Genomic DNA, 22,858 nt, shown 5'->3' with positions numbered 1-22,858 from the left:
AACCATGGAAAGCGGCCAATAAAGACTGCAGGCCTCTTGCCGTTCTAGCCAGGAGGACCGCGTCGTCCACGTAAAGCTGGACGGGGAGACCACTACACCTTACATATGGAAAATCCACCCGAGTTTCGGTCAAGGTTTTGTCAAGCTCATTAATTTACAGATTGAATAGGAAGGGGGTTAAAATGCACCCTTGTCTTACTCCCCGGTCAACTGTGAAGTCCCTAGATACTCCGAGATCCTGGGAGAATCTAATGTTTGCCCTGGTGTCCCTGTGCAGATCCCTCAGGAAGTTGACCAAAGGGACGTCCACCCCGATGTTCATATTGCAGGAATGCTTGTGTTTTTAAATAAGGATCAAAAACATATTCAACACTGTTACAGCAAGAGAATTTACCCATTGTATCCATCATAGGGAATGCTACGTATTAAAGCCCGGGGATGTGCACTACTTGCTTGTAATATTGAATTGCCAGCTGTGATTTTACGGTGGAGTTTTGTGTGGATATCGCCTTTGTGAATATAAATCTGCGCATCCAGAAACTCACCACACTGATCACTGATGGAAGCTGTAAAATTCAAATTTGACATTGATAGACGCTACAAACTGTTCTGCCTCTTCTCTAGTGCCTTTCCATATTGTGAATACATCATCGATATGACACCACCAATGTGCAACATGAGCATCCCATGTCGACTTAAGTTGAGCTCTGAGGAAATGCTCCTCCCACCAGCCAACGTGGAAACACTCATAACTGGAGAAGAAGTATGCCCCCATAGCCACGCCCCTCAATTGGTGATACAAATCCCTGTTAAACAAAAAGAAATTGGTGTTCAGACAGAGTTCAATCATAGACACAAGCCTGTGGTTATGTTAATACAAATGGATTGATCTTTGTTCAATAAAAAATTGATCAGCTGTGATCCCATGAGTGTGGTTGATACTCGTGTATAATGAAGAAATATCCATCACTAGAAAAAGATAATCATCCCATTTTACCATTTTTAATTTCCTGATGAAGTCACTAGTATCTTCCCTGAAAGACAGAAGACTAAAAACTAACTCCTGTAAAAAGTAGTCTACATATTTGGACATCGACTCCAGCAAATTCTTTCTAGCTGATATAATGGGCCTCACAGGGATTGGAGTCATCCCTTCATGGACTTTTGGGAGAAAGTATAATATTGGAGTATTCGGATGATTGTTTCTGAGAAAGTTTGCCTCATTTTTCGTATGGAGTCCAGATCGCTTCCAATGGTTCAGATGATCGAACACAGTTTCTTTCACTTTGCTTAGATCATGTACAGATACTTTCCGGTAGCATAGGTTATCTAGCAAATGTTTATTCGCCTCTTCCAGATATTGTTGCTTTGGCCAAACAACAATATTACCTCCCTTGTCACCCTTATTGATGATGATTTTGTGATTATCACCAAGGTTTTTCATAAGGTTGAGGTATTGATGATGTAAGTGCTTTGTTTGTTGTGTTTTGTGATTCATAGTGATATTGAGTTTTTTGAGGTCTTCAATTACAATATTACTGAAACCATCAATGGTGTCTTTGGGAATGATAGGAGCAAATTTAGAAGGAGGACGAAAAGGACTACTGGCTGGTTTATTGATCATAATACCAGCGAGTGCTAACATCTGCAGCAAGCAAATGCGAATCAACCATGCCAGGGGTAGAATCAGATTTCGTGCTTGATGTGGAATCTTTCAATTGGTGAAATTTGATCAATTTTAACTGACGGATCAATTTGACAATATCCACACATAACAGATTGTAACTGAAATTACTTTCACGGCAGTAGGTGAGCTCCAAAGAAAGCAATTGCAATTCAGAAGCTGTAAGTATGGTATCTGTAAGATTGATGATAGTATTGTCCATATCACCATTTACCACTTCCACTTTTTGGCTTGAGTTCCTCTGTTTGAGTTGTTGCTGTTTCCTCCTCCTCCTCTGCCTCCTTCGTTGATTCTTTCTTCGCCTGTTCTCAATTCGGGATTACGAGGCAGTAGGGTTTGGCGTTGGTCCTGGCGCAAAAAAATCAACTCTTCTGCCGGTGTCAGGCTAGTAGTCCCTGTAGCCTACATACCAGGGGAGAAAGCCAGAATGTCTTCAGAGTCACTGTTGCTAGTAAGGGAACTCACATCAAAGTCAAGATTGACCACTGCGTTGACAGTTTGTGATGTTGCTTGCAAAGCTACTACTTTATTTGCTAGTGATTGTCTCTTGGCAGTGTCAATTTTTTTCGCAAAAGTGAAGACACGACCAATCTCATAATCGTTCTTATCCCTGGTGACCTTGAACACCTTTCTGGCTTTGATGACCTCTTCATGTTTTTTAATGCTTGCATCAATTTCAACTCGCCCTTTTGACACTAAGTCTTTATGTTCAAGTCCTAATCCGTCAAGGAGACCAATAGTTGTGTCAATTTCTTTTAGGATCAATTCACAGTCTATCTCAGCATATTTGATGAGTAAAGCAACCATTTTCATAGAGGCTAACAAATTATTCTCAGCCCACTCTTTCAGCATTGCAGGGTTCGGATCTTGAAATGTAGGAGCCATCAGTACCCAGAACCCTCTTGGCACTCTATTAGCCTCTTTGTATTTCTTTAATGATTTTTTCTCCCACCATTTGAGGAGCTCGGTTTTTAATAATTTCTCAATAGTTTTCAAAAGACTCTTTACATCATTATTGATTGCAGAGTTGGTTTGCCCCATCTGTTAGTTTGTAGTCTGAGGAAGATTAAAAAATAAAGCTACAGCTGCGGATTCTCGCTCGTCTTGGAAGACATGATGACAAATGCCTGAAAATTGCACTTCTATGACCTGGCATTATAGAATGAAACACCCAAAGAAACCACAACGGACAATCTCTCAACTCGTTAAAGGAGAGTCAGAGTCAAAATGACTTTATTCAATTAGTTTAAAATCATAGAAGTATGCTATACAAATACATTGGAATAACAAGAACAATAATTAGTTAAAAAACAATTTAGAAGTTAAAAAGATAAAAATTCAGTGTATACACAGAATTCAGTGGCGGTCGGTAGGGACAATTGCTGATTTGAGGAAATTTTTACAAACTTTACAAAATCCCATAAAATGATGATCTCAGCAGTTCTTTTAATACACTAATCATTTAAGACAACTAGCGCTGCTCAACATCTACATAATGTAAAGCTGAAGTCGTCCGAAGTCTATTCTGTCTGGAACGAATAGAGGCAGTCAAAAAGTTGGCTACCCCGAACATGACAAGTGGAGACTCCATGAGTTGCAGATACAGCAAGGCAGGTTTTATCTGCTTAAACCCTTTGTTCTTTAGTATTGGCTTAATGAATTTTTCCCTGCCAGTCTTAAAAAAGGGGCAAAAAAACACAAAATGCAGTAAATCCTGGTCAGAGAAATCGTCACATTTACATGGTACATTCTCATGAGGTTTACACCACTTATCATAAGTACCCAACAGAAAATGCACCTGATTAAAGCAGAATTTTGTAAGAAGCCACCGATGGAATGGTTTTGTAACAGCCATCAAATATGATTGAATAGACATTGACGTGATCAACATATAATGTGACCTTACAGTTGGCTTCATAATTTCACACGCTTCCCTTTCCGCTTCTCGCTTTTTTATAAAGTGTGTTTTAACCCATTTACTATCTTCTCTTGTCAGGCTTTCAGGGTTAGTGTACAATTCAGGTCGACCTAGATAGCCTGCTGTAGATTTAATAAAAGCCAACCACCGTATCTCTGCTACTTTGTCCCTCCCCATACAGTCCCTAATGATTTCATGATTTAGAGACAGATTGGGATTTAGCCAGGTTCTGATCCATGACAAAAGTGGGGCCATAGACAGGGTATCTCCAATGTACCCCAGCCCCAGTTCCATGTGTACTGCAAACGCTGGTGTAGATTGGGGGACACCCATAAGGAATCGCAAGAATCTATTTTCCTCTCTCTGTATCAGGGCAAGTTAAAAGATAAATGGCAAAGGTCAGAGAAAAGCTTTCCAAACAAGAAGACCTGCGGTCCCCTCAAGTAATTCGACCGCTTGGGTCCAGCGGCTACACATTGGAAATGGCTCACTCTGACTCAGTAATCAGACAACAGCAAGGGGCAGACTGGGTCAGTAAAGGTGCAAAAAAGCAAAATTGGCTGCATGTCAGTCTGCCACCATTTGAGAGAGGGTCCATATATCTGAAGACAGCCAAATCCAGATGAATTTGACGAAAAAAACAATCCTAGCCCACCATTGATACAGTGGGTCAAACAAGGTACGGACCACCAGAAGTTGGGTTTAAATTTCAGAAAAGTGCTTTAATGAAATGACAGCACAGAGTATTACTGCCAAAATGCCATCATTTAAAAAGTGCAACTAAAACAACAACCAAAGTGGAACACAACGAATAAGGCTGATAGACATAGTAGACATACTATGGGGCACATATGCAAACAAAATATCAAATTCATGAAAACCATGACAGATTAAATCCCAATTGCAGTATATGTATTTAAAAAACAACTAAAAGGCAAAAACATAATGACTGTTGATCAGAGTGTCGCGTTCTAATCTAGGACCCCGATCAATACTGTGACCTTATGCCCCTATACGGCTATAATCCATTTGTTCCCCTATAATGGCATAAACGATCAAGAGTGATATTTCAGAAACTCGTCTCTGGCCTAACACGATCAGAGCCACATTTCAGAATCTCTTCCTCTGCAGCTCATTAGAGCAAATGACACAGCAGAAGCCACTATCTAAGATTCCTAGATTACACTCCGAGTTCTTCAACAAGATAAAAACTCAGCAACCTGGGAAAGCCCCGCTTGCTATGTTTTGATTAGTAATAGAACTCTAATAAGCACTGAGAGACGATCACTTCCTAGTGACATCTTTATTGACGTCTTATGTCCAAAAACGTACGCAAACAAGGCACCTTTCAGGTATAAATATTACCAACGTTGCCTTAAGCAAACGCTGCCTCAATGACATCGATGATAGCGATGGTGTGGTAAACATAGGAGCAGAACAGCTGTCCCCTGCAGAGCCCAGCAGATACAAGCTGCCCACGGACGCTGTCCCTCCTCCTCCTCGACGCGCTGAGAGAGACGCTGTCTTTTCTCCTGCCGAGAAAATCCAGCTCCGGCGTTTCCAGCCAACTCTTGCGAGTGACTGGGATATCGAGTCCTGGAAGGAGATACAAGACCTCCAACATTCTATTCCAGAGGTATGGTGTTGACTAAACCCTTAGAGAGAATTCTAGAAGCAAACCTTGGCAAAACCTACTTAACTAAAACTGCTACTTACTTACTCCCTCCCAAGTATTAGGCTTAGGTCAGGTACACTGGGGTAGGCGTAGTTAGAAGCACCAGTTGAGTACGTTAGCTAAATGTATATATGAATGTATATATTTTATTCATTTTAAACCATTGTGTGGCTAAGAAACCATATCAATGCTTTTACAGTATTATTTCACAATCCTCATTTTACTGTACGCACTTTTTATAATAACTAGTCTTGCAATTGTGGCAATTCATTTCTCTTGCACGAGAAGAAAGACTGTTCAATAAATAATACCTTTTTATTGAAAACGCCCGTCTTTCTATTCTCTGCACTTTGGTGAAAGTAATCTGCGCAAAACTGACTGAGTAAAATAACTGTCTATTGTTTCACACGACTCTAGAGATTGACTCTTATTCTAAGGAGCAAAGTGTTCATGTTTATGCGGTTGTTGGAAAACTGAATCCCTTCTTGTCTGTACCAGGGAAGCTGATCACTTCCTATTCAGTCAAGAAAGTTTCCAGTGACCTCTGAGGTAGTTGGTAACAAACCCAATCAAGTTTAGCATAGTCAGTGGAGACCTTGAAGATCTGCACTTCTACGTCAATACTACTGTTTATGTTATTCCAATGCGCAGGGCCTATTGGGAAAATAGGAACTACACTACATGGCGCCCAACGTTTGGTAAGGCGATAAAACTAACGCAAAACGTTAGAGTAACTCAGTCGTGCATTTTTCACACAGACCACTTTCTACCGTAAATACTCCAATAGACGTCTGGAGCGGGTGAAAGGTTAAAATCCGCCCGAACTTAGTAGGAAGAGATTCCTATGTAAAGCTCTGGTTTATTCAACGTTGAAGGATACAGTGTTCCAAAATATTGTGCACCTAATCTTTGTCTCCTTGGAGACCCGCTCTGCAAACCTTGCATTTATACAATGCCAGGAGAAAACGGAACCGCTGCACCCGCAGTAAATGCGACTGAGCAGGGTCCCGACGGTACTACTGAACCGGGTGCAATAATCATCCCGGCACATTTAAGAAAATCTATAACGTCAAAACTTATAGAAAATGGACTGACCACACAAGGTGGCACAGTCGTCTTCGTGAAAGAGGCACACGAATATCGGCAGACAGAGGTATTCTATTCTTGGATAAAATTTCCAGCGGCAAACGCCGCAACACACGAGTTCCACTACTACATAGTAGGGGATCCACCAGAAGAGTACGCTCCTTTCGAGGAGATTGAAATCCCATTAAAATTCCAAGAGCATTTGCTCTGGTTTAAAGGCGCCCTAAAACATAATGATCATATTACCAGGCTCGGTCCACTAGGTAGACCAGGAGCAACGTGGCCGGTTCTAGCCAGCTACACACCACTTCCAGTCATTGATAAAATGTCAAGTGAAGAACTCTTACTTAAAATAAGAGAATTAACAAAGGCATATAGAGAGTTAGTAAAATTATTTATTAAAAATAATTCAAACACTCCTAAAAAGAGCCGGGATGGAAATAAACAATCCACTCCCAAGGAAAAAGTTTTCCAGTCCAGAGGAAGGTCTCCTCGACGGAGGGAAAGAACTCCGACTCGAGAACACCAGTCTCGCCAGTGGGAGCCCTCTGAGAAAAGATATAACCTTAGAAATAGGGATAATTTGAAGAAGCCTGATAGATATCAAAGTATTGATACACGTCCCTCTCGATCATTTTCGCAGAAATCGGAAAGAAGAGGACGGTCAGACCCAGGAGAGCACACCAAGTCCAATGACAAGGAACCTGCTCAGAGTAAAAAATCTCAATTTCCAATAAAGAAGGTAGCCAGTATTAGAGTAATCGAACATGCCGAGAATACTGAGGACACAGTTGAAAATGGGGAGTGGGCACAGACAATGCTAGACAGTGCAGCAGAAATCACCATAGCTCGCAAGATCCTGATGAGTCATCTGGAGACAGTGGACACGAATGAATACATTCAGGTTGAAACTGCCAACACCAGAGTTAGCGAGCCCCATAAGATATACGAAATAACACTGCGTATAGAGGGTGATAAGACTAGGAAAATAAGGGGTCTATTTTGGGATAAACTCTCAAAAGGCTATGATATTCTGTTAGCTGAAAAAAGATTGGCCCCCAGAGTTTGTCAGGGTGTGCCCTTGTGGCGAAGAAATGATTATGCCTACCTTCTCGAATCACATTCCGATTCACACTAAATATATATATGCAAGGAAATGGGCAGTAGCCCAGGCACCAGCATTATATAAAAATCATGTAGGATAGGATGAGGACTCTCCTCCTCACAAAATCCAGTTAAAAAGTCAACCGACTGCACAAAGGCAGTATCCCATTAAACAAGAAGCTAAAAAACAAGTCAGGGAGATTTTAGATCAACTTGAATACCAGGGGCTGATTGAAACATGCACCTCTCAAATGAACAATCCTTTGTTTCCTGTCTCCAAACCAGACAATTCATATCGTCTAGTTTTGGACTACAGACACCTTAACGCATGTTGCAAAACATTTGCAGTACAAAATTCGCATAGTACTGCACTAATGAATAACATAGTTAGGAAAAAATATAAAACGACATTAGACATATCAAATGGTTTCTTTTGTCAAAACATTGCACCAGAAAGCAGATACTTGACCGCTTTCTCAGTAATGGGGTTACAGAAAAATGTCTGTAGGCTCCCACAGGGATTCAAGAACAGCCCCGGACTATTCTCAGTCAGAGTAACAGAGCTGCTACAAATATATGATGATGAGGCATTATCTTATGTAGATGATATCTATCTCACAGATGACGACTTGGAGACTCACTTGAAAAGAGTGAACACCATTCTACTTGGGTTCGCAGCAGAGGGTTATACACTCAACTTTAAAAAGTCAAGAATTGCCCATCTGACAGTATTATTTTTAGGATACGAGTTGTCAAGTGAAGGAAAAAGCCTAGTGGACAACTTCTTAGAGAAGTGCGCTGTACTCCAAGCTCCTAAAACGCTGAAGAACTTACAATCGATTCTAGGCTTTCTGAATTTCGGTAGAACTTAAATTCTAAATTATGCGGAGAGGGTTAAACCTCTCTATGGACTAATTAAACCTGATTTTAAACCAATCACTTGGACTCAAAAACACACCGAAATTTTGAGATCACTGCAAACAGACATGTTAGCATAAACAAAATTAGATACACGTGACAACACACGCAATCTTGTAATCAAAGTAATCCCAGGAAGATGCAGATTCACGTACCTGACCTCTAATGAGGGAGAAAAGGTACCAATTTCAATTAAATCTCACTTGTACACACAAGCGGAAAAAACATTCAGTACCACAGAAAAAACTGTGAAAGCAGTGGAAACTGCATTAGCAAATGAACGAGAACTAGCACATGGTAGAAGGATCAATATCCTCACAGCGGAATCCGCCTTCGAGGCGTTATTCAGCCCAGTAAATCTGCCCACAGTGTCACTGGATCCGAAATGGATACAGTGTATAGATTCTCTTGGAGTGGAAGATGTGAAATACTATTTTGCCCCGCAATTCGAAAAACTGAATGATTTGACTTATGAAGAAGAATATCCTCTGCCAATCGAACTTCTGCCTCTCCCACAGTACACCTGTATAATCTATACAGATAGATTTGTACAGCATTTCAACTTAGAGAACAAATCCGACGATGCAGCCTGTGCGATTGTTAAAGGTCGTTGGCTGTGCAGTAAATTCAGACCGAAAATAACAAAAACTGAATCAGTGAGAAACTGTTCGGCTCAGAGAGCTGAAATCAAATGTTTAAAGATGGCGCTTGAAAATGCAGAACGTGAATTCCCGACACTAATCGTGTGCGATTCGCATTTTTGCGTCAACTCTTACAATAACAAATTTCAGAGCTGGATTGAAAATGATTACAAAGATGACACAGGTGCCACAATAAAGCATAAAATGCTTTGGAAACAGGTAGCTCTTTTACAGAAAGAACTACAAAAGACTCACATGATACACACTCTGAGTCATCAACGTAATGGCGTTCACGTTGCAGGGAATTCATTGGCTAATACAGCCACAGCGGAGGCCACTAAACCGGCTTCCGTAGCCACAAAAAAGCGTTCAGAAAAATACATAGACGGGGAAACCATGCTGGCAGTAAAAACGTCCGTAAAAGGCGACTGTGCAGCACTACCCGTGAACTATCCACTCAATTATGCATACGTAATTGATGCAAACTCCGTTCCTTTTGTTCGAATCCCTGGAGTGGGGGATAGGGTAATTCCAAACATGAACAGGAGAAAGTTATTAATAGCAGACGCACACATGGGTGAAGGTCCAAGGCACAAAAAGATCAAGGAATCTCTGACTGAATTACAATCAGTAAACTGGTGGCCAGGAATGAGCGTGCAACATCAAATATATGTAAAGAGCTGTCCAAATTGTGACAGGGATCGTAGTAGTGAACTGGTCCAGTCTGTTGCCCGGCTACCAATTAGAAACAGCGTAATGCTGTCTTCATGCCATCCAGCGTCCTATTAATCATTGGGGCTAAACACACTTACAAAATATGGCCCCAGCGCTCGGCTGACGCCAGAACGGTTATAAAAGATCTGCAAGTCTTTTTCGGCACATACCCAATTGCCATGTTCCATTCTGACCAGGGTCCTGCTTTCAGCTCTAGAGCTTATAAGGAGGCCATGGCCAGCATGGGCGTTGGCTTGCGGTATTCTTGTCCGTCACACCCCGAAGGGAACAGTGTGGTAGAAAGAAAAAAACGGGACATAAAGCAATCTATAACAGCAAAGGTATTAGGTTCGGGTGATGGGTGGGTCAAACATTTAAAAAGTGTCCAGTTAAGTCTTAACAATTTGCCAAGAAATTCTCTAAAAGGTTTCAGCCCATATGAACTATTGTTCGGAAATAGAATGCACATTCAGGACTTAGATAGTCAGGTATCAGTGGTAAAAGATAAGAAAACAGACTTTGACATCAAAGACCATTTGGCTGTTTTACAGAACTTGAATGAAAAAAGAAAATCCTTAAGCAACATAAAGTTAAAGCAACAGCCAGCTACCACTGACGAGGCACCACCAGCCCCAGCAAGGCCTGTCTGGATTCCAAAGATTGGGGATCTAGTCAGAGAAAAAATAGCAGTGAAGAAGGATTTTGGGCCTTCTTACAGAAAAACAGTACCTGTCTTAGCAATCAACGGAACAAGATCAGTAGTGCTACCGCCCCTTGCTGGTAAAAAAGAAAACAGAGTTGTATCAATCGACCTGGTAAAACCACAAGCATGTGGCCTATAATCAACAGTAGGCCCAGTGGACTCCCGAGAAACAACAGAATACCCAAACTTGCAACAATCCAAGAGGTTCAAACTGAAAGACTAATCACATTCGATAAGCCTGCAGTGCACAGAGAGGGGCTATGCAATAATGCCATGGAACTCGTGCCTCTTGAAACACAGATTGAAACAGTTCGTCAAGAAACACCAGTCTACAATGATGTGGCATCAGAATGTGCTACCGAAAGACAAATTGAAAGAACAATCCAAACAATTGACAGAACTGCCTCTGGCTACTTCATCAACTTTGATAACTTTTCTGAGGATCAAAGCAACCCCAAAGTGATGCCAGAAATAAAAAAGACTTTTAAAGAAAAAGCAACAGAACTCTTTCATCAACTCAAGGAAATTTACCTTATTTCTCCATGGTTAGAGTTCTGGTTTGGACTAGGCGTATTTTTCCTCCTGCTTTGGCTCATCATGGTACTTTGTTTGGGAAAATTCATTGAGGGAAAATACAGTTCAATGGACACAGCAAGTCAGAACATCAACTTAGTCCTAAAACCACACAGATCATCCCAAGTGAAGAAAAGAGAACTGTCAACAGTAAATGTCACAGCCATTCCAATACCCGGCGGGGTAGTATGGGACAAAACTGACTATGAAATATATGGTCCGGTCGAAATCCTGAAATATCCTCATCAATTCAAGGTTTCCTTAAGTGACTTTGTAAAACCTAGTACATTCTCTGATGATTGGGACTTTGAAAGTATTAATAATATGATATCTGATTTAGTAATGTTAGCAATATTCACAGAACATGATTATTTAGATAAAACAGGATTGAAAACAATGCTGACAAATACTAAATTGATATATTCAGAAACATTTTATGAAATAATGATGACATTTGGTTTTGAATATTGGAAAAATAACATTGAAACAAAAACAATCTGGGGTACAAAAGATTGGCAGGTACAAGGCCTAGAAGCATTATTTCGAGCCTGCATGATCCCAGAGCAAATAATGTTTTTAAATGAAACAATTCAACAAACAACCTGTCTTGGCCTAGCTAAGATCAAAGACCTTAACAAACCGTCGATTCCAAAGCCAATACCTGATAATGCAACAACAGATATTGAAATAGACGTATTTTTACATCTAAACAGAACACATCCTGATTGGAAAAAGTGGTTAATCTGGCCTACTGACACAAACAACTGTCAAGATAGATTCCTGAATTAAACACAGGGGTTAAAAATGACCAGACCAGACCCTAGATACTCCAAGAGACAACATCCAGGGATAGTAACAACATACAGTGTAGGGAAGCTGTGCCTTGAATGGCTAGAATCATCCACACTGGCTGAAATTAAGCAACACATATCTTTACTTAAAGATGGTGCTGATTTGCGCGATTTAATTCTGGGACCACGCAAACAGCGTCAAAAGCGCTTCATAGCGGCCAGCATCTATGCAGCATACAACGAGGCTTGGAAAGTCACACAAATTGAAACAGCTGAAAAAATACAAGAAATTGATCGTATTAATTTGGAAAAATCACTTTCTGTAGTGGACAATGGGTTAATGACTCTGTCTTCCAGAATATATTCACTGGACAGTATTGTATCATCTGCCATAGATATAATAGACAAAGACTTGCTAATGTTACAGCATGGCCAGTCAGAATTGCGTTCTATTGTACAGTTAGGCTGGACGCTGCAAAATCTTCGTTTAGGCTATGTGCCTTGGCATTTAATCAACACAACGTCATTGTTTTCCATCTTTAACCTTACTGATAAACAAATTAGCTTGGCACAGAAAGGAGCAGACTAAACAATCCTGAGCATTGAAAAACTTGAGAGATTACCTTTGACAATGTCAGAAAGTCCTGTCATTGAATGGATAATACACAGGATTATCACAATTCCGATAACAACTTTCCGATTTAAAAATTGCCTTGAATACATACCTACTGGCCAGTATGAACGATTGGGTAAAGGATACATTGAGTCAGCATGGAAATTACCATACACACACATGCTATAGTGACAGCAACAAAAATGTATTTCTTAGTGGTGAAAACTGTAAACCTTCACTAAGCGGTATACTTTTGTGCCAGGGTATTAATTTACACGGAGCCTGTGAAGGAAATTCTAACAACCTTTCATGCCACCAACATGTCACACCTGCAACGCAGATAGAGCCTTTCTTTAAGCAGCTCTCGAACGGGAGTTACATTCTAAGAACAGATCGCAGCTGTTGTGGCCTTTTGCCAGGGAAAGCATATCTCGTAAGCGTAACTTCCATGGTCAAATGCTGTATGCAAGCATTGTTTCCAAACGGCCCTGGAGACACTGAGACTCCCATATGGCCTCGTTTGAATTTCTCTTCTATACAAATTGATACTTTAAGCAGAATGAAGTCTGTGCTTTTGCGGACAACAGTGCCCATCACGTCATCAAAAGAGACGTATGATCTCCTAGTTGCAAGGACAACATCAGAGATTCATGACCTTTTATCAACAAATTGCCCCGTGCATTTCACAGAAATGCTTAGCCAACTCCTTAACATGTCTAGTGCCACAGGCATCCCAGGCATATTTAAGACGATTTTTACGAGACTGTTAACACCATTCAAAGCAATTCTACGAATCATTCCTAATTTTGTCCATTCAGTCTTTGGCGGCATACCCCTATTTTTGGGACTAGTAGCAGGCATTTTATTATTGACCCTCCTGCTCCGATATGGCAAGCCAAAGCTCAGACATGACTCCTACAAGGATGGAAGAAACGATCCTAGCAATACGCAACCGGGACCGAATAACTAGAGTCCTAGGGTTGGCCAGGCTGAGAGATCTGAACATGACCTGGTTTCTTTCATTCAGACCGATATGGCAGACCTGCATCTTACCTGTGCTTCGATGTATGCTATGCGGAGATGAGTGCGTGTTGGACATCTGTCTTGCACTTCCATCAGCAGTACCAATGGATATCGATACTTTGCTAAGTCCTATAACGGCTCACGCATTGTGTTGTCCCCAGCGGCTACCAATCCTGATGACGGCATTCGTTGAGACTCCTGTGCTACGACTAGATGGTGACAGTGGAGCGAGAAATAAAAGCAACATCACCCAGGTACGACCTTCTGTGAGCATTGCTGATCCAGACTTTGATGATAGCAATCATTCTCACACCTGCCAAGTTACAGCACTATTGAACTTGGTCGAACTGTCACCTGATTTTGTAGACCAATTTTTTGAGAGCCTGTCTGATATGATGTTCTCCCCTGAACAGAAACAATAACTTTAGAAAAGCATTCCGACACACAGCGTTCCCATGAACTCTGAATTCGGCCTTCAGTTTTGATCAACAAAAACTGCTTAAAAGCGTTGGAACTCTATTCCCCCGTTCACCCCAAAACATTTTGGGGAATTGAACACTTTTCAAAAATATTTACCTTTTTTCTGGCACAAAAAATTCTTTGCTTAAAGTAAACCTATTCATAAAGAACAGAAGCTTCTATTTTTAGGTAATTCTAGAGACATAATAACTTTACATCAGCCTCTAGCAAATGTTACAGCAATTGCATTTATATGTGATGAAATTATCTCGCCTTTCTTTTCTGTATTCAGAGATATTTCATGTGTAATTTTTTAGTAAAATCGTTCACTGATTACATATGCTATAATTTTGAATGATTTCTATGCTTAAAGACGTACAGTACATCCATGTATTTCAAATACGCCATTTCAAATGCAAATATTTATTTTGGGGTGGGTAATGTTACACATGCATCTTTTGCTATAGTTTTTAGTAAATTGATGGACATAAATTCGTGGAGTGGGTGTCGCGTTCTAATCTAGGACCCCGATCAATAGTGTGACCTTATGCCCCTATACGGCTATAATCCATCTGTTCCCCTATAATGGCATAAACGATCAAGAGTGATATTTCAGAAACTCGTCTCTGGCCTAACACGATCAGAGCCACATTTCAGAATCTCTTCCTCTGCAGCTTCCTCTGCAGCTCATTAGAGCAAATGACACAGCAGAAGCCACTATCTAAGATTCCTAGATTACACTCCGAGTTCTTCAACAAGATAAAAACTCAGAAACCTGGGAAAGCCCCGCTTGCTATGTTTTGATTAGTAATAGAACTCTAATAAGCACTGAGAGACGATCACTTCCTAGTGACATCTTTATTGACGTCTTATGTCCAAAAACTTACTTCAAACAAGGCACCTTTCAGGTATAAATATTACCAACGTTGCCTTAAGCAAACGCTGCCTCAATGACATCGATGATATCGATGGTGTGGTGAACATAGGAGCAGAACAGCTGTCCCCTGCAGAGCCCAGCAGATACAAGCTGCCCACGGACGCTGCCCCTCCTCCTCCTCAACGCACTGAGAGAGACGCTGTCTTTTCTCCTGCCGAGAAAATCCAGCTCCGGCGTTTCCAGCCTACTCTTGTGAGTGACTGGGATATCGAGTCCTGGAAGGAGATACAAGACCTCCAACATTCTATTCCAGAGGTATGGTGTTGACTAAACCCTTAGAGAGAATTCTTGAAGCAAACCTTGGCAAAACCAACTTAACTAAAACTGCTACTTACTTACTCCCTCCCAAGTATTAGGCTTAGGTCAGGTACACTGGGGTAGGCGTAGTTAGAAGCACCAGTTGAGTGCGTTAGCTAAATGTATATATGAATGTTTATATTTAATTCATTTTAAACCATTGTATGGCTAAGAAACCATATCAATGCTTTTACAGTATTATTTCGCAATCCTCATTTTACTGTACGCACTTTTTATAATAACTAGTCTTGCAATTGTGGCCATTCATTTCTCTTGCACGAGAAGAAAGACTGTTCAATAAATAATACCTTTTTATTGAAAACGCCTGTCTCTCTATTCTCTGCACTTTGGTGAAAGTAATCTGCACAAAACTGACTGAGTAAAATAACTGTCTATTGTTTCACACGACTCTAGAGATTGACTCTTATTCTAAGGAGCAAAGTTGTCATGTTTATTCGGTTGTTGGAAAACTGAATCCCTTCTTGTCTGTACCAGGGAAGCTGATCACTTCCTATTCAGTCAAGAAAGTTTCCGGTGACCTCTGAGCTAGTTGGTAACAAACCCAATTAAGTTTAGCATAGTCAGTGGAAGATCCACACTTCTACGTCAATACTACTGTTTATGTTATTCCAATGCGCAGGGCCTATTGGGAAAATAGGAACTACACTACAAGAGAACATAATAATAGAATAACAACCTTAATACGCACATAGATGGAAAAATGCCACCATTCGGTGCTGGTTTCAGAAAATGCAAGTGCTACATTCTCAAAGTGCAAGTGAAGAGAGAATTACTTAAAATTTGGTACAATAATCCAAATAAAAAGGATACAAATGTTGTTATAAAATTCATTAAAAAACTCTGATACAAATGTACTCACCATAACTATATGTCAATACATACATACATACATAGATATATAGATTGAGAGATAGATATAACGTTTTTTGTTTTGCCAATAACATTGGCGCTGCTTGACGAATCTCCACAAAATGTTCACAACACTTCCCCTGTTTGGTTCAGCTGCTGTGTTGAAAGTTTTGTGGTGATCCGTTAAGTGGGGGCCAAGAAAAAAGCAGGGGGTTCCAAAACGTGTTTTACCCATGTTTTGTCGATGAGGATTTTCAAGTGTTTTTTTAACACGACTACAGCCCAAACTGCTGAACGGAATGACACCAAATTTGGCAGAAAGCTAGATGTTGGCCCAGAAAGTATGCTCTTTGTAATTTCGTGTAAATTCGTTCAGTGGTTTCAGAGAAATTACATTTTATAAACTATAGATACCTGGCGACGCGATTCCTTGCAGCTGACTCGTGGATTCTACTAAATTTTGATTGGCTGCCAACACTTCAACCAGGAAGTGTTGGCTACCATCTTGGGAATTGTCTTGAAGCTGAGTCCCGGAAAAAAAGTAGTAAGGAAATGGGGCAGGGTGGAACTATCCTGAAATCCTCTTTTTCTAGCCCCACTGGGGCCTCATCTCCTATCCTTCTGTGGATACTATTGACTATGATCCCCTATACAACTGTCTCACCAAGGACTCAATGCTTTAATCATGGGCTCCATTTAAGCTAATGTACTTTGGAAATGGTAGCCTTAGTGCTCATACCTGGATTCAAAGTACTAAATTACAGTAACTTATACGAGAGAAGATTAGGAGTGGAGTCTAATGTGCTGGTCTCATGGTGTTATATGGTAGCATCTTTTTCAATCCAGCAGCCAGTTCCACTGACCAGGGGACTCTCAAATCAATTCTCTGCAAGGTGGCACATAGCCCAGCTTGGCAATGCCATTTCTCTTATATGGACTTCTCCAACGGGCCTCACTAAATAATGAAGAGTCTGCTACTCCTTGAGTTGCCATATTCCCAGTGGGGTAGCAAGGGAGGGCGGTCTGCCCCAGGCAGCATGAGTTTCTGGTGGTAACAGCCTACCCCCCCTTACCGTGACCATGGCATGAAGGCCTTTGAGGAACTCGCCAGCAACCCCGCCCTCCAATCACTAGGCGAAAAAAGCAGTGACTGCCACGGGCGGAACAACAGCTAGTTATGCCACTGCATATCCCTTCCTGTTTTAAGTGCACCATGTCTCCAGTCAATGGCTTCAGCCTAATGACGCCGTGGCTGTAGGCTTGGTTGCTGAGTGTCTTAACAGCTTGTAGTTAGGTGACAATTCAAGACACTCAAGGCACTAATATTTCCCCCTCTTGTATCTCCCTACATACAGGTTCTCCACCACTTTCGCCTACTACGGCCTGACCTTGGACTTACAGAGCTTTGGTGACAATGTTTACCTCTTACATGTCATCTTTGGAGCTGTGGATTTCCCTGCAAAGTTCATCGCAACCATTTCCTTGAGTTACCTTGGCCGGCGAATTACGCAAAGCGCTACCCTCATCCTGGCTGGAACTATGATCCTTGCTAATATCGTCATGCCAGTTGGTGAGTAGGTGATAGGGCAAGTTTAAAGGAAAGTTAGCTATTCATAGGTGATGACAACTTTTAGTGCCAAAACGAATGATTCATTAATTAATGTTAGAAAATGTTAGAATATATAAATATATCAATCAGACCATTTCTCAAAAAATCAAATTTGGACGGTGAAGAACCAGGTAACTACAGACCAATAGCCAGGATCCCTTTCGCAGCTAAAATATTAGAGAAACTCTTAAACAAACAGCTATCCCGCTATCTGATGGATGGCAACTGGCTGGACCATTCTCAGTTTGGTTTCCGTGAAGGACACGGAACAGAAACTGCTCTAATTACAGCTGTGGAGGAACTCAGGAAAGTGATGGACAACGGAGCGAAGGCCGCCCTGATAATACTCGACCTATCGGCGGCCTTCGATACGGTCAGTCATGAAATTCTTCTAAATCGCTTAAAAACAGCAGAAATACATGATTCAACATGTACCCTCATTGAATCCTATCTAGCCAACAGAACTTTTTCAGTGGAAGTAGGAGGAGCAAAATCAAAATCTTTTAATTTACCATGCGGGGTCCCACAGGGATCCTCGCTGAGTCCCACCCTTTTTAACTTATACGTTGCCCCCCTTGCAGAAATAATAAGAAATTGCGGCTTTACCCCAATATCCTATGCTGATGACACTCAAATTGTGGTGACCATCAGCAAGGATGTAAAGGAAACAGCGGAAAAATTCCAACATTGTATGACACAGGTCAGTCAATGGATGGAAAGAAATTGCCTAAAGCTCAACGGAGATAAGAGGGAAGTGATGATACTAGGGGGGTAACACAAACATCTGGTCCCCCACCTGGTGGCCCAAAGACTTGGGTAGATGCCCAGGATCATCAGAAAAAGTGAAGAATCTGGGCTTCACTCTTGACATTTGAAGCCCAAGCCAGCAAGTTGTCATCAACACTCTGGTATATTCTAAAAATGATAAAAAAGTTACTTCCATATCTACCACAGGATTCACGTAAAACAGTAGTAACAGCATTAGCCTTGGCGAGACTGGATTACGGAAATGGTCTATATGCCGGAGCTAGGACAAAAGTTATAAACAAATTACAATGTCTGCAAAATGCAGCAGCCAGACTGGTTCTAGGCATACCTAAGTTTAAGCCGATCAGCGACAAACTAAAGACTTTGCATTGGCTGCCAATTGCAAAGAGGGTGACATTTAAATCACTCTGCCTGACCTATAAGGCATTTCAGGGAAAAGGATCACAATTTTTGAGATATCATCTGAAACAATATGAACCAACGTGACCTCTGAGATCCGGCCAATTGAAACTAATTACCGTTCCCAGATTTAGACGAGCAAGCTGGGGCGGTAGAAGCTTCCTTGTACATGCAGCACGCACATGGAATCAGCTGCCTCTTGCCATAAAAACATGCCCATCTTTGGAATCCTTTAGAAAGGAAGTAAAAACATGACTTTTCTCTGCATAACTTTAAACACCGTTCAAGGGATGGAAGGATTTATCATAGCGCCAAGACGCCCACAGGCATTCGCGCGCTTTACAAGTGGACAAATCAAATCAAACAAATCAAATGTATTAATGTGCAGGCTTTCATGAGAGAATGGAAGAGGTGTCCCGTACCCAAAGAGGAGGTTGTATTGCAAAGAATAGACCTAAGCCATGGCTGATAGACTAGTTTGTGTAATTTGTGTGTGTATCTGCATTCACATGTGCAAGGGGATAAGTGGGGCACTGTCAGTGCAGTGCAATGCTTTTCACTTTTTTAAAGAAATAGCGCGAAACTCCACAATTGACGTGAAATACATAAACAGTTTAAGTGTTTTATAGCTTTTCAGTCCAGAATTCCACTTCTCTGAACAAAGGCAGATTTTTTTAGCCCCTTAAAATGGCTAGTTTACACTAAGAGCTTTATAAACATAACGGGCCTTATGTATGAGGCTTTGCAACACTTTTACACTGCTGTTGCATCATTTTTTGTGACACAGCAGCGATGTAAATAATGTGCCATGTTGCGCCATATTTACAAAGTGACGTATCTAAGCAGATGCACCACTTTGTAAATGCCTTTGCTACATTATAGCAGTAGCAGTTATAATGTATGCAGGGTGGGTGTTCCAATGCGAAAAAGCCTCATAGAAGTGGTGTAGTGAAATCTATCAGATTTCACTGTGCCACTCCTAGGACGCTACTGCATCCAAACCTTATGCCTCCCTCACAGCATGTGGAAGGGTGATGCAGTGCAAGGGGAATAGGCCTACCCCATGCATTGTTGGGATTGCATCATGATTACGACACAACTTCAGGAATGCAAGATCCGTCAGGATTCTTGATGTATCTGTAATTCCTTGTGACATGATGTGTTGCACAATAAATAAGGTGCATCCATCATGTCGCAAAGAGGGCGCACTAAAAAGTGTCATATCGCTACTTTCACGCAGCGATGCATCACTTTTTATAAATGAGGCCCAAAGTTTTGTACCAATTCTCCAGTACATTATTCATACTCACAAACAGGCGTACACACACACACACACACTCAAAAACACACACACACACACATACACACACAGCACTTAAGGCCCATATTACACAAAGTTTAGAAAATGCTAGTGTGGCCCCTTCTGTGATACAGCTATTGGTGATGCACATGTAGCACCAGCAGTTAAATGCATGGTTCCTCGTTTACAGAGAGGCGTTGCTACACAGAAGTTAGGGAAACACTTTGCTTCTGAGCCTGCACTGTATTTTTGGGCACAGGCCACAAAAGTTGGGCTGCCTCTCTGGAGGGGAAAAGGAACCCCCTGACACATCCCCTTAAAACAGGTGCAGTCACTTGCTGCACCCACCGGCAGGGAGCTCTCCCCCCCCCTTGAAAGTGAAGCCTGGTGCCATCTGCACGGTGAAGAATGGACTGGCTGCCTCAATCAGCTGATCTGTCTACCCCAGGGTAGCACAAGTTTATGGCTGCCCTGGGTTATTACGAGTTTATGGCTGTCCTGGGGTCATGCAATCTCTGTAATAGGGTACACCTGGTTAAAGGTGCACCGCGTAGTAAACAGGGCGCAAAGATGGAGAGTGCTCCCTTACTTTAACACGGCCCCAGGCCTTTGTGTAAGCCAATGCATCTCCTTTAAACTTTCCATTTTGGAGTCCTTTGTTAAAAAAGGCAACATTTGAAGCACAGTAAGAGAAGTTTAAATAAATAAAATAAGTGGCTTATGCAGATAACTCCCAGAAGAGCTAAACAGAGTCTTAAATGAGCCCCGTCTTCATAATGGCCAGTGTCACCCTAAAGGCAGCTTAGATCATGTGTGTACTAATAAGACAACGTTTGTTTGATATTGCACTTAGAAGACCCTCACATTGTAGCTTACTCTCAGTTGAATGAGTCTCTAGTCCATTTCAACTAAACAAATACAATGTGGCCATTAAGGGTCGATCAGGTGCCTTCCAAGGGGCCCTAGAAGACACAAACAATTCCGATTCCGTGCCCCATTATGCTCGATAGTCACTCAGCTCACTGACTGTTAGAATTCTGGCTGGTTTTGTCACTTCTGCATTATTTAATGCTAAGTGTGTCCTAAAGTGTAGGAGGTGAAAACACCTTCTTCTGAGCAGGTATTGTTTCCTGGAGCAGGTCTTGTTTCCTGACCGGAGAGAGCACTGGCGCCCACCTACAGCGGGTCGCAACATTGTCGCTGGTGGCAGGTTGGACGCTACCAGTCAAGGAAATATTTTTTTTGCTCAACAAAACACTTAAACAATCAAACTTTGATCTGCAACCTGAAGACAGGAAACAACCTCTACAAGATAAAGAAAACTTGTGATTAGTAGCACTTAAGCAAACACAAGCAGTGAAAATCTGAAATGTGTTGATCTAAGGAACATTCCCTGCACTCTCACATTTCCATGCATGAGTTTATGCATGATGTTCGTTTATCACAGAGAAAAATGATGTTAAAGGAAAATTTGCTAATTAAATCGTGAAACATCTTTGGAGAAGTATATGACAATATGTCCTGCTTTAATCATTATGCACTTTTCTGAACTTAATCACTGATTAATTGGAAGGTTAATTGGGTCAGGTAATATGCAGCATATTTACATGTTTCAGAAGCAGTAGTTGCAGGTTTTAGTCACAGAATCCATTTTTTCTCAAGCTGTGTCTTTCCATGCTAGTTGCATTATGTCCCCGACTCCTAGTTGCCTTGTTCAAACATTTACACAATTCTGTTTGCCATAGTTAGTGTGCACTAAACAAGAAAATGTCTTCTTTACTATTGAGCAAACTCCAAGCCTCTGATTTGCCCTGATGTGCAGCAGTGTGTCCTCCTCCTAAACGTTCCAAGGCTCATAAACCTGCGAGCAGTCTTAGGGCCAGATGCATCAAGCATCCATTTTGCGATTCCTTATTAGCGAAAAATAAGGAATCGCTAATAAGGAATAGCAAAATGGAATGCATCAAGCAATCACTATAAAAATAGCGATTCCTTAGAATTCCTTAATTGAGACTCCCAAATTGCGAGTCGCAATTAATGAATACCTCTCCATTAATTCCTATGGGCCTAGAGAATGGGAAGACAATCTCAATTTGCGAATCGCAATTAGCGATTCGCAAATTGAGATTGCGAGTTCAAGGGTGCAGGGGTGTCCAAAGGACACCCTGTTACACCCCTGAATGTGATCTGTGCACATATGTTGCGCACACACATGCCCTTAGGGCATGTGTGTGCGCAACATGAAACTTTGAAAAATGCACAAAAGTGCATTTTTCAAAGTTTTTGCAAATTACCGTGAAGTTGTACTTCGTGGTAATTTGCGTGCCCTATTAGCGAATTCGCTATTTTTGATACTTTCATGCATTGCATTTAAGGAATCTCAATTTGAGATTCCTTAAATGCAAACAATCGTAATTTAGCGAATTCTCTATTTGCGATTTTTGCATTTGGGATGATGCATCCCAAATGCAAAAATTGCACTCGCAAAGGGCCAGATTCTGAGAATCTGGCCCTTTTGCGAGCGCATTTCGCTTGATGCATCTTGCCCTTAGTAATTAAAAAGAATGAAGCCTCCAGAGCCATTCGCTAAACAGCACTAAGCTACCGTGAAGGGAGAGTCCTGTCTCAGCAGTTGAAGTGCACTATTTCACTTCATCTTAATTCTGCAAAAGTCCTGTGCTCTGGGGAGGCGCATAATGTAAAATGATGGTTCCCACCCTATATCAAGTTGATGGCCTCCAGCCTCCACTTTAAGCAATCCTCAGTTTTATTCACA

The 22,858-nt window shown here is 41.3% G+C and overlaps 1 protein-coding gene across 1 annotated transcript in view; it reads left to right on the top strand.

Annotated features, from left to right (window-relative positions):
* LOC147691767 (solute carrier family 22 member 6-A-like) overlaps positions 1-22,858 on the top strand; it is a 645,113-nt gene that overhangs the window by 462,170 nt on the left and 160,085 nt on the right. The window contains exon 7 of the mRNA XM_086936682.1: positions 17,362-17,576. Coding sequence (XP_086792808.1) covers positions 17,362-17,576 — 215 coding nt within the window. The remainder of the gene's footprint in view (positions 1-17,361; positions 17,577-22,858) is intronic.

This window comes from Lissotriton vulgaris, chromosome 9, assembly GCF_964263255.1.
Source record: "Lissotriton vulgaris chromosome 9, aLisVul1.2, whole genome shotgun sequence".
In the NCBI taxonomy this organism is placed as follows: Eukaryota; Metazoa; Chordata; class Amphibia; order Caudata; family Salamandridae; genus Lissotriton; species Lissotriton vulgaris.
This window is presented reverse-complemented; position numbering and strand designations above follow the sequence as displayed.